At 36.5% G+C, this 13,092-nt stretch overlaps 2 protein-coding genes across 4 annotated transcripts; one reads left to right on the top strand and one right to left on the bottom strand.

Moving 5' to 3' along the window:
• Positions 1-2,162: 2,162 nt before the first annotated feature.
• On the bottom strand, positions 2,163-4,387 carry LOC106719037 (elongation factor 1-alpha). 3 transcript variants are annotated; one of them, XM_014513279.2, is made up of 2 exons: positions 4,296-4,387; positions 2,163-3,662 (listed from the first exon to the last, which is right to left on the bottom strand). In XM_014513279.2, exon 2 carries the CDS (start codon positions 3,649-3,651, stop codon positions 2,260-2,262), a length of 1,392 nt encoding a protein of 463 aa, XP_014368765.1. In that variant the 5' UTR covers positions 3,652-3,662; positions 4,296-4,387; the 3' UTR covers positions 2,163-2,259. The 3 variants fall into 3 exon arrangements, with proteins under 3 accessions (XP_014368765.1, XP_014368766.1, XP_014368767.1); XM_014513280.2 differs by having other exon boundaries at positions 4,207-4,356; XM_014513281.2 differs by having other exon boundaries at positions 4,221-4,356.
• Positions 4,388-5,453: 1,066 nt separating this feature from the next.
• Positions 5,454-13,092, top strand: LOC106719013 (FERM domain-containing protein 5). Its single transcript, XM_045683287.1, has 12 exons — positions 5,454-5,742; positions 5,969-6,073; positions 7,771-7,813; positions 8,327-8,503; positions 8,981-9,081; positions 9,563-9,703; positions 10,026-10,178; positions 10,324-10,412; positions 11,128-11,263; positions 11,645-11,726; positions 12,002-12,178; positions 12,563-13,092. The coding sequence occupies exons 1-12, from the start codon at positions 5,653-5,655 to the stop codon at positions 12,913-12,915; spliced, it is 1,647 nt and encodes a 548-aa protein (XP_045539243.1). The 5' UTR covers positions 5,454-5,652; the 3' UTR covers positions 12,916-13,092.

Raw genomic sequence — 13,092 nt, 5'->3', positions numbered from 1 at the left:
ATGTTAGAGTATTAAAAACGTTTCATGATACTGACAAATTTTATCATAAGTAATGCATCATATAGTTATTTGGAGTTGTTATTACATATCCTAATAACCCTATTTATTATACCTATTAATATATATTATTATATTAACCCCTTTTAGTAGTGATAGGGGAGGGATAATAATAATAGTGGTAATAGATGAGAGGTAAACTAAATCATTTCTAAATAATTACTATCTCTCAATGATCACAACCTTTCAGCTATTACTATACAAGGTTCCATAAAATAATATTTTGCTAATAATAATATTGATTCACACATATGATCCAACTAGCTTTTATCCGCGCGAAATTTAATAAGTAGCCTATGTTTTATTTCAGTCCAATACTATGTTCTACATCCATTACAAATTTCATCAAGATCCATAGAGCTGTTCTGGAGATAACTACAAAGATCCATCCATCCAACTAAACTCTCTCATCTATATATATAAAAGAAAGTCGTGTTAGTTACACTATTTATAACTCAAGAACGGCTGAATCGATTTGACTGAAAATTGGTGGGCAGGTAGCTTAGGACCAGGAAAAGGACATAGGATAATTTTTACCCCGTTTTCTATTATTTTTTTCCGCGCGGACGGAGTCGCGGATAAACGCTAGTTTAAAATAATAATAAGATAGACATACCTACGTGCTATTTATAGCACGTAAATAGGTAAACATTTACTTATGAAAATCGTGAAACAATGACAAAATGATTCCAATTTCAAAGCCGGCGTCCATCGAGGGCATTGCTCTCAATGAGACTAAAAGTAGCTAAATGGGACGAATATAGGGAATTTTTGCGCGGTTCAACAACATTATGCGGTAAAATATACCACTATATTAGTGAATAGAAAAATAATAAATGTATCGCTGACTTTTTGGGGCTAACCAACATAACAATTTAAAATTGTAAGAAAAGTACCTAATTAAATAAAAAACCGATGTATGATGAGGTTTTGTTTCGAACAAACAAACCTTTTTATATAAAACCAAGCAATAGGTACTTTTTGGTTAGTGATTTGAAAAAGCTGCCTATTTGAATGATACTTTGTCAATATGAATATTAAATAAAATATGTTTGTGACGTATTTTGGTCTTATTACTTTTATTTTTTAATAAATACAAATAAATCTGTTTTATTAATCGCAAAAGTGTAAGATTTGGCAATGGTAAGTCCCTATCTTGATAGTCAGGGTCGGTTTTGGTGCTACTAGCACCCTAGATGAAATTTCTACGTCGCCCCCTTTTTACCATGACTTAGGGGAGGAGTTTAACTTGGGAATGTAATTCGACCTTGGGAATGTAGACCTGATGCGCTCCTTTCTGTCCTGCGCCCAACCCTAACGTCGGTACTGTTCATAGATGTCTAGAGCTTCTGATCTCGACATAGATTGTTGAAAGTTTTGTCGTATTTCAATATACGTTCTATAATTGTCTAGCTTTCATCATTTTTTCTTGCAATAAAAAAATAATCGATTCAGGATGTCACAAATTTGATGGACTTCACTACTCCTTCTTCCTAAGTAGACCTACCTTCTTCCTTCTACTTCCTATAAATACTGTTTCTGCCATTCACTTTTGCTACATACGTTAACCTCATATTTGTTCATTCATCATGCCCAAATGAAGTTTAATTCATCTAGAGCCCGTAGCACTGTCTTACTACCAGATCTTCTCTTCTGGAGGTCGTCAGGTTGGATCAGACAATGGCTCTCCCTATACAAGTATACTCTGTAAAATCAGTTTTACAGCACCCTTTACTGGAAATGCTCTTCACCTTCAGTACATGTAGACATGAAGGAGCAAGGAATTGAATTTTGAAATTGTAGGTACTTTATGATGAAATACTATAAAATCCAGTTTCTATCTGCAGTGGTTTTCATTAAATCAATGCAATTATTTGGACTAATTTTTGAACTCATTATGAAGGATACAAACAAAAAAAGGAATAAAATTAATGAATATTTAATGTTAAAAAGGGTACATGAGTAACTTAGAAATAAAACTATAAATTATTGGAGGCTACATTTATTCTATGAATTTACATGTTGCAATCATAACAAAATATTTCAGATATATGTATAACCTTATAAATTATAATGTTACAGTATAAGCCTTGTAAAAAATATAGAAAAGGAATGAGTTTGTAGCCCTTTTTTCCTTCTGAACACCTTTCGGTGAATGAAGTGGCGCAGCTTTATAAAGAATTGTGCTGTTAAAAGCGCTAGCTACTTTTTGCCCTTGGTAGCCTTCTCGGCAGCTTTGGTGACCTTTCCACCGGCACCTTCCTTGAAGTTGACAGCCTTGATGACACCGACGGCGACGGTCTGCCTCATGTCACGCACGGCAAAACGACCCAGAGGCGGGAACTCCTGGAAGGATTCCACGCACAGAGGCTTGGAGGGCACAAGGTTGACAATGGCAGCATCACCAGATTTGATGGACTTGGGGTTGTCTTCAGTGGATTTACCAGTACGACGGTCGACCTTCTCTTTAATTTCGGCGAATTTGCAGGCAATGTGAGCTGTGTGGCAATCCAATACTGGTGTGTAACCATTGGAGATTTGACCAGGGTGGTTGAGAACGATGACCTGTGCAGTGAAGTCTGCAGCTCCTCTGGGGGGATTGTTTTTGGAGTCGCCAGCGACGTAACCACGACGCAATTCCTTAACGGAAACGTTCTTTACGTTGAAACCGACATTGTCACCAGGTACGGCTTCCTGGAGAGCTTCGTGGTGCATTTCAACAGACTTAACCTCAGTGGTGATGTTAGCAGGCGCAAACACGACAATGGTACCAGGCTTGAGGACACCAGTTTCAACTCTGCCTACGGGCACTGTACCAATACCACCAATTTTGTATACGTCCTGCAGGGGAAGACGCAGAGCCTTGTCAGTGGGACGAGCCGGGGGCAGGATGGCATCCAAAGCTTCAATCAGGCATTTGCCCTCAGCCTTGCCCTCCTTACGCTCAACATTCCACCCCTTGAACCAGGGCATTTTGGTGGATGGCTCCAGCATGTTGTCTCCGTGCCAGCCAGAAATGGGTACGAAAGCGACAGCCGCTGGGTTGTAACCGATTTTCTTAATGTATGACGATACTTCCTTCTTGATTTCCTCGAAACGGGACTCGCTGTATGGCGGCTCAGTGGAATCCATTTTGTTGACACCGACGATCAATTGCTTGACACCGAGTGTGAAGGCGAGCAGAGCGTGCTCGCGGGTCTGACCGTTCTTGGAGATACCAGCTTCGAACTCACCGGTACCGGCGGCGACGATGAGCACGGCGCAGTCGGCCTGCGACGTTCCTGTGATCATGTTCTTGATGAAATCTCTGTGTCCGGGAGCGTCGATGATGGTGACATAGTATTTGCTAGTCTCGAACTTCCACAGGGCGATGTCGATAGTGATACCACGCTCACGCTCAGCCTTCAGTTTGTCCAAAACCCAGGCGTACTTGAAGGAACCTTTGCCCATTTCTTGGGCCTCCTTCTCGAACTTCTCGATGGTACGTTTGTCGATACCACCACATTTGTAGATCAAGTGGCCGGTGGTGGTGGACTTGCCGGAGTCGACGTGTCCAATGACGACGATGTTAATGTGTGTCTTTTCCTTGCCCATTTTTGGTTAGTCTAGAACAATGGAAAAATAACGGTTAGTTAAGAAGAAATCCAGTAGTTATTGCAAAAAGGACTCGCGATGCACATTCACAAGGTCATAGCCTCATGTTAGATACGCGGCCGGCAATATGGCGGCTCGACAGTGGCATGGCCGCCTCGCCCCGTCTTGACACTTAACAAAGAATGTCTGCCATTATTATAGAGAGAAATAGTTAAATTTAATTTAAAACTTAGTATAATTATCATCGTAAGACTATTGTAATATAATTTGAAAGTATATAAAACTTGCAACAAAAAACAAGGTGATTCACACCACGTGGTGACATGTGCCGGTTGATGCGAAAGTATGACGCGTAGGCAATCGCAATTATAAATCCTTTGATTTTACTATAATTTCTTAGGTTTTTTAACACTTTTTGTAACAAAAGAAAGATAGGATACACGACTAAAAGTCGACACGTGATATATTAAAAACGTATGTTTAAACCACTTCAAAAGACAAAAGGAATTAAAATCAGTTTAACGTATTTTCTATAAACAAAATAAAAAGTCTTACATCTAAATACTAACACAATTTTGAAACAAAAGTAATAAATCACTAAGGTTTTCACGGCACAAGAACTATCTTCTGGTTCTGACACTCACCACGGATTACAGTCAGCGTGTAATATCCGAGAAAGACTCCAACAGAATGAACGAGAATTGGATATTGATCAGACTGGAAGGAAAGAAAAGTAGTCACATCCGGTTTTCAGGGTGGCGAAATAAAAAATAAAATTTCCATAAAAACACAAAAATGCAAATATCAAATATCATTTAAAAAATAATTTGCAATGATTAATACATTTTAGAATTACAGTAGACATACGTTTTTTTGGATTAAGATCGAGAAAATCAGTCGAATTAAAAAAGAAAAAAAAAGGACAACATAAAGTAAAAAAACTGCTAAAAACCATAGAGAATCTTATGAAAAAAAATGTTACTTCTATTAAATTATGTCAAAGAAAAACAAAATATTAAATTTTATTTTCTAAATAAAATGCGATTAAACGTTTAATTGGCTGTGCCTTGACTAATAAAACATTAGATTATAGTTTACTTTCCTTTCTACTTCTGTCTTCGATTTTAGCAAAGATAATATAAAAATTATAACCCCTATAATAACTTAGAGAAACTTAGGAAGGTTCCAAGATCTATAGCCTTTAAGAGAGTCTTAGTATACCCCTACATCCGACAAAGGTGAAATAGAAGAAAAGATAATGACGAATATGATTGTACTCGCTATAATGTTTTGATAAATTAAGATATATAAAAGCTTAAATATTATTTAAAAAAAATAATGTAATTTTAAAACGAAAAAACTACTTAAAATTGTACTATATTCATTACCTGGCTACCCTAAATATCTTTGACGTCATATCTGGTTTACGTTGTGAAACGTTGCCTAAGTGTTCGGAAATTTGTTATGAAATATGATGCAATTCCAATTTTCGAATTTATACAATTTAATTGAATTTGTTTATTTTGATTTCAAAAACTAGTTTTAATAATGTTTTATTGATCCATGCCAAAAAATATAAATTATAATCATGTCGAAATTATAAAATATGGTGTTATCTTTTACGTTGGCACATGATTTTATTCTTTATAATTACCAATTATAAGTATTTTATAAAAACATTCACTATTTTATTAACAGTACAGTAATGTAAAATAATGTTTTAATTTGTGAATTCTTGTTTAATTATCTTCTAATGTATTTTTAATCTGTATCAAAAGTCACTCTAAAGTCGAACAGCCAATAACCCGCACCCCTCAAACATCAAAAAATCAGAAAACAGAAAATATTGCAAAAATAAAATAAATTACAATGTGCTGTACTTTAAATACGCTCTAGTAAAATACAAGAATTAACGCAAATATCTCATTTTAATTAAATATGTCAAATTGACTAACTATTAGTATTTTGTGAATACAATATTCGAGGTATAGATTCGGCATAATGTTTAAGAGTCGTGGTGATAGTAATATTGTTTATAAATGTACTGTTCGGTTGTTGGAAGATACTGAAATATTAGAGTGCGAATTCCATGTAAGTCACTACAACAATTTCTTTCTTACTGTACATTAATCGTTAAAAGACTACTTGATTTATAAGAGCTTACAAATACATGCTAATTTAATCAATCCTAGTATGTGAAGTTATAACGTATGTGATAAACCAAATTGGAAAAAACCTATGAAAACAAATGTTTTGAAATATATCTGAGTTTTCTTTTATTCTGTAAACGATGTTAAATATTTATAACATGTTCCAGCCTGGCTATAAGGGGAAATATCTTTTAGAGCATGTATGCCAGCAGTTGAATTTGGCAGAAACAGATTATTTTGGGCTTCGCTATGTGGATGCTGCGGGGCAGAGAGTAAGAATTATTTATGCATTCTTATCTAATTACTTTGTATTCCAATAAATTGTACAATAAATAGAAATATTCGATATTTAAATGTGCAGTGCAAAATGATGTAGATTACTTTGGTTTCACAAATTTATACCTTTCTCATTACTTTTCTGAGTAGCGTATATTTTCTTTAACTCTTATTTATGGACCTATTTTTTGGTGGCATAGAAAATATAGTGAATCTCTCTTAACAAAAAAAAAAAAAAACAAGCATAATATTAGGTCCTTACATATGAAATTGGCGTTTTGTATGGGAGGAACAAAAAGTCGAATATTTTTTAATATAATATATTTAATTAATCAAACTATGAACCATTATTTTCTATGCACTTTTGCCATCTCATAGGTAGTTCATTGATCCCTTTACTAAAAAAACCAGTCGGACGGGAATCAATAAAATCTTTGAAGGCGATTTGGACTGCCCCATCGGAGTTGAATTTTTTCCCTTGCAAGAAGTTATCCAAATTTCGAAAAAAATGGTAATCTGTTGGAGCAAGGTCCGGGGAGTACGGAGGATGTCTTAGACTTTCCAATTGAAGCTCTTCTAATTTAGTAGCCGTCTGTTGCGGAGTGTGTGGTCTAGCGTTGTCGTGAAGCAGCAGTGGCGTGGAGCGATTGACCAGCCTAGGTTGTTTAGCCGCTAGCTTTTCCATCATGGTTTGCAATTGCTGACAATAGACATCAGCCGTAATAGTCTGGCCAGATTTGAGAAAACTGTAATGAACAATACCGGCACTAGTCCACCAAACGCTTACAAGTAACTTTTTTGGGGTTAATTTTCGCTTGGGGCAGGATTTGGCTGGCTGGCCAGGATCCAACCATTGCGCTGAGCGCTTCCGATTATCGTAAAGAACCCATTTTTCATAACAGGTAATGATTCGGTTTAAAATACCTTCATTATTGTGCCGGTTTAGTAATGTAACGCAACAGTCGACGCGCGTTTGCCGGTTTGCTTCAGTCAATTCGTGAGGTACCCACCTTTCAAGCTTTTTAATCTTCCCAATTTGCTTCAAGTGAATTAAAACAGTTTTATCACTAACATCGCAGCCTGCAGCTAACTCGGACGTGGTTTGCGATGGATCCGCTTCCAAAATAGCCTTCAACTCTTCATTATCAACTTGAGTCTCAGGCCGTCCACGGGGCTTGTTTTGCAGATCGAAATTTCCAGAACGAAAACGTTGAACCAAAAACGAACTGTGTTTTCTTTTGCAACACGACCGCCATACACATCATTCACCCTTCGAGTCGTTTCCGCAGCACTAGTGCCACCGTGGAACTCGTACTCGTAAATAATGCGATATTTTTAGTTTTCCATTTTGTAAAATGAGTGACGCAAACAGAAAAAAACAGAAGAAAAAAAAACAAACGAATGACGGTCATCGAACCACAGATACATGAGTCTATAGCTGTACAAATTTGAATTTGGATTTCCTTACCAAAGAGGAGAAATTCGTGATTAAAGTGACCAGTACGAAAAACGCCAATTTCATATGTAAGGACCTATTAATTTTTATTTGTACAGGTATTTAGGAAATGGTAATACATGGTAATGGTTTCAGATACCAAAGCTGTTGTGTAATTTTTTGCACTAACTAAATTTCATACTGACATTGTTGTATGGTTTAATTTGTTTTAATTAAATCAAACTTGTTTTATTTCAGCATTGGCTGCATATTGCTAAATTAATATTGAAACAAGTAAAAGGTAAGTAAAATTTCACTGTTATATTATTATTTTCTTTTATTAATATATAAACTCAATAGAATTTAAAAAGTATGATATCATTTTCTTGTTTATAGTAATAAAATTGTAATTATAATTGACAAATGCATTGTAATTTGACATGGTATGCTTGTTTTCTATGTTCTTGAATTTCAATTTACTGTAAAAAGACAAAAGAGTTCATAAATATAAGTAGAAACGATTTGATTGTTTATAAGAATAAACCTAGATGTTAACTCAAAAAGTACTTGATTTTACTAATATTATAAATGCGAATGTTTAGATGGATGGATGGATAAATGTTTTTTTGAAGGTATCTCTGGAATGGATAAATGGATCTTAATGAAATTTGGCACAAATGTAGAACATAGTCTGGAAGAACACATAAGCTACTTATTACTTTTTTAATTCCGCTCAGACGGAGTCCTGGCCGACAGCTAGTGTACTTTAAAACTTAATACAAAGTTCTAGTTTGTGAAAATATTTCTATTTCAGATTCCTCGCCGATACTTTTTAGTTTTCGAGTGAAATTTTATCCACCAAACCCGCTTCTGCTAAAAGAGGATGTTACTCGGTTCCAAATATACTTGCAACTGAAACGGGACCTCTTACATGGGAGGCTGTATTGTACGGCTAATGAAGCAGCTATGCTTGGTGCATTAATCATACAGAGTATGTTATGTAGTTATTATAACTCTGTTATCTATCTTATATATATATAAAAGAAAGTTGTGTTAGTTACACCATTTATAACTCAAGAACGGTTGAATCTATTTGACTGAAAATTGGTGGCCAGGTAGCTTAGAACCAGGAAATGGACATAGGATAATTTTTACTCCGTTTTCTATTTTTTATTCCGCGCGGACGGAGTCGCGGTTAAAAGCTAGTATCTTATATACTAGTTGTGGTGTTATAATTATTAAATTAAAGCTCCCTATTATTATATAGGCATTTTGGTTATTATTTTTTAAAAAACTAATTTTTTTAAAAGTTATATGTGGTTATAGAAATAATTAATTTTATGTGACTACCATTCCTGCCAGTATTATTCTTTTTTTTATAACATGTAACTAAGGTTATCATTTCAGGTAAATTTATGTAATTTAATTTATTGATTATTATATTGCAACAATTTAATATCCTTTTCAGTTGAACTTGGTGACTATGATCCGAGTATACATGTAGGCAACTATGTGACAGAGATGCGATTGTTGCTTAGACAAACAGATGCAATTGAGGCCAGGATACAGGTATATTCAGAAATTAGCTCTTCTGTAAATGTAATGCTTGGTTTTCCTTGTACAAGTATGCTATGAATGCCACTGAGTTTATAAACGGTATTGTTCAAGATCATTTGAATTTAAATATCCAATTAAAATGAATTCTGACCCTGCAGTATTCATCAAAGTGTACATTGTTTGAACATCTTATATATATAAAAGAAAGTCGTGTTAGTTACACTATTTATAACTCAAGAACGGCTGAATCGATTTGACTGAAAATTGGTGGGCAGGTAGCTTAGAACTAGGAAAAGGACATAGGATAATTTTTACTCCGTTTTCTATTTTTTATTCCGCGCGGACGGAGTCGCGGGTAAAAGCTAGTACTTGTTAAAGCTCAACTTTATTTAGTCTATTTTTTTTCAATGTAATTTGTTTACAGTTTTTCATATTCTAGGGGTAGATATTATCTTTAGCTAGTAATAAATAGTGTTATTGTGTACGAATCCAGGAGTTGCACCGGGAGCCTGTGGAGGGCTCTCCGTGTGGTACGGGCGGTGTGAAGGGCCTCACAACACAGGAGGCAGAGAGGACCTTTCTCAAGATCGCCTGTCAGCTTGACACCTATGGGGTAGACCCACATCCTGTTAAGGTTTGCTTTTTGAGTTTTTAAATGTTTGAATCAACATTTAGAATGAAAATGTGTATTTATAGGTATTTTTTTGTATTGTGTCATGATTTTCTATCCACTCGCTTTAGAAATTTTGTCTTTTTAACTTTCAATTAACACTTTAATTGCCACTATGTTAGTTATTAAAATGAACTCTCAGGTTAAGTTGACATTAAATTTAGCAATTAAAAATGTTGATTCTTTAACAGCGATGGCCGTAGCATCATTTTGTTAGACTGTTTCTATATGTGCTTTGTTCAATCTTACTTCAAATTGCCTTAATCTCTTTCGTATTTGTTGTCAGGATCACCGAGGTAACCAGTTGTACCTGGGCATCAACCACGGTGGTATCCTCACATTCCAAGGCGGCCGCAAAACGAACCACTTCAAATGGTCCGAAGTCAATAAAATCAATTTCGAGGGACGCATGTTTATTGTGCATTTAAATTATCCTGAAGTAAGTTATTTTATATTAGATATACTAATTTATTTTATTATCTTCACCTAATTTTATTAACACTTTCAGTGTTACTGATCAAAGTTGTGATGTGGCATTTAATGTGTTGGTAATTTTTTTTTTTTTAATGTACATTTTGTTACAGAAAAAGCACACCGTTGGATTCAAATGTCCGAGTGGAGCCGCGTGCCGGCACGTGTGGTGTTGCGCTATTGAACAAATGCTGTTTTTCACGTTAGTATTATTATATATATCTGTATTTTGTGTGAGTTAATTTGTTTGTGCCTAAATCTTTGTCTAACAAAGTGGTACGATAAGTCGATCTTATTGTTTTACATTTTGCTTGCATAGCTGTCGCCCGCGACTACGTCTGCGCGGAATTAAAAAAAACATAATAAATAGCCTATGTCTTCTTCCAGACTATGATTTATATGTATGCCAAATTTCATTGAGATCCGTTAGTTTGTTCTGGAGATACCTTCAAACAAACATCCATCTAAACATTCGCATTTATAATATTAGTAAGATAAAGAGGTGTGCTAAGACCTTTGTAAATGGATAGGTCATTGTATGAAAATGACAGCTAGTTGCTTTTTTACTTAAAGCGTTTCGAATTCTCGCCACCACTTTAAATCACTACTGTAAGTGCTAAAATGGCGACGATCAAATAGGCACAAAATACCACATCTTATAGCCTGTCCATTTAAAAGTCAGTGGTTACAGGCATGTGTTGTGTTTATATTTATAAAGTTTTAGTTTTTATTTATAAAGTGTGTGTAATATTGTATTATTTTACTCTATTTTTATTTTTATTTCTGATTTGGTTTACTTAGCTTAATTTCTACCCAAAGGTTGTCTGGCAGAGATCGCTGATTAGCGAATAAAACCTTTTTTTAACTCCATGATAGTGCAAAATAAAGTATATTCGTATATGTATTTGTGATTGAAGGTTGCCATCATCGTCGGACGCTTGTGTGTATTCTGGCGGTGGACTGTTCTCTTGGGGTACAAAGTTCAAATACGTGGGTCGTACTGAGCGCGAGATACTCGAGCGGGATGGTCTGCTAGCTCCTCGAGATCATTCGGTATGATCTAGATCAGACTAGCACTTAGACTAAACTCATACTTAGACTAACATTATATTAATGTACTAGCGTTCGCATGCGACTTTGTCATAACAATCTTCCCGTTAAAAACGGTTCAGCCGTAAAAACAGACACGTAAAACTTGCGGACAGATATACAGATAGACAACAATTTTTAACATTGGTTTTTCTTTATCAACACACTTGTGCTAAAAAAAAATATGTTTTTTGATAATAGGACCATACCGACATTGCAATTTTACTAATATGTAATATACTCTACTAGAAGACTAGACTAATAAATTACAATGAATAGAGTTTGTGAATTTTTTATGAATTTTTAAATAAGGACATGTTTTTAGTGAATTTTCGTTTTGGTCAGGAGGAAGGGTCCAGTGGTGGTGGCAGGAGGAAAGCGTCTAGTGTACCCGCCACACCCTCCACACCTATGACTGGAGACTTTGGTAAGCAAGCACGAGGAAAAGGTGGCACTAATCCTGATCTTGATTTTCTAGGAAAGAGATAAAAAAAACATTTACGTAATGTTGCATTTACGTAACGTAACAAAGAAGCAAGTGGCCACCAGAATACACCAAAATAGTGAAACGACCACCGTCGTCCATAGAGTTCTATGTTTACAGATACATTGCCCTACTTTTAATTGACGGAGGAGGGGACAATATCAGAATAGAAGCAGAAAGAAATAGAGAGTTGTTGTGATGGTGTGTTGTGTTGTCAGGGTACAGCAGCTTGCCGCGGTCGACGCACAGCGCGCCCCTGGAGGAGAGCGGGGGTGTTGGTGGGGGTGGGAGTGGGGGTGTGGTCGGTGCGGGGGAGGGTGAGATGTGCGATGGCGCCTGTCTGCTCAGCGGCGCCGCAGTAGACATCGCACTCGCCTGCTGCGACAAGACGTCAGGTAAACAACACAATGAACACAACTCACCACTTTTAATTAAACTGTAACTATAGACAGACTTTTTGAACCGTTGGGCATACGTCAAACTAAATTATAACAGATCACTAGCGCCCTCCTGTCGATGTATTGTAATTGTCATTTTTTATTTTTTTTCTAACAGAAGCAACCTCAGATACCCTGGTTTGACTATCTAATATATAAAATTCTCGTGTCACAGTTTTCGTCACCGTACTCCTCCGAAACGTCTTGACCGATTCTCATGAAATTTTGTGAGCATATTCAGTAGGTCTGAGAATCGGCCAACATCTATTTTTCATTTTTTTTAACTGCGCGCGGACGGAGTCGCGGGCGACAGCTAGTAATTATATAAGACTATTGTTGCAGCCGCCTGTCCAGAGTATAGTGCGCGGGATCTTTTCGAGCACTCGTCTACTGAGTCCGCGGCGACACATGGCACACATGGCACACACGGCACACACGGTACACACGCGTCACACGCAGAGGAATGGCGGCCCGCGCTGCAGCCTCCGCCCCGCCCCTTCAGTCTACTGCGCGCCTTCGTCCCCTCATTCCTGTTCGTGTGGCTCTCCCTCGCCCTCACAGCTCTCCTGGTCTTCGAGACAGACTGGCCGCTGCTCCGACATCTTAAGCGTAAGCCCGAAATCATCTCCCTCCGACATCACTACTACGCCCCCCTCAAGGAGTACTTGAAGAAGAAAATTGTCGAACTTTTCTGATTTTTTGTCAATCTTTATAGACGGATATTTGAGGACAACATTATATGGTTTTTTACTATATTTATGTTGAATAGACTTTGGGTGGTTGAGGTCCGTCTCTAAGATACGAGAACTTAACGTGATGCGTCTTACTTAGTACTTTAATAGTGTTTTTGTTGCTAGAACTAACGGCTTTAC

This window comes from Papilio machaon, chromosome 2, assembly GCF_912999745.1.
Source record: "Papilio machaon chromosome 2, ilPapMach1.1, whole genome shotgun sequence".
NCBI lineage: Eukaryota > Metazoa > Arthropoda > Insecta > Lepidoptera > Papilionidae > Papilio > Papilio machaon.
The sequence above is the reverse complement of the archived record's forward strand: the minus strand, read 5'-3'. Positions and strand labels throughout refer to the sequence as shown.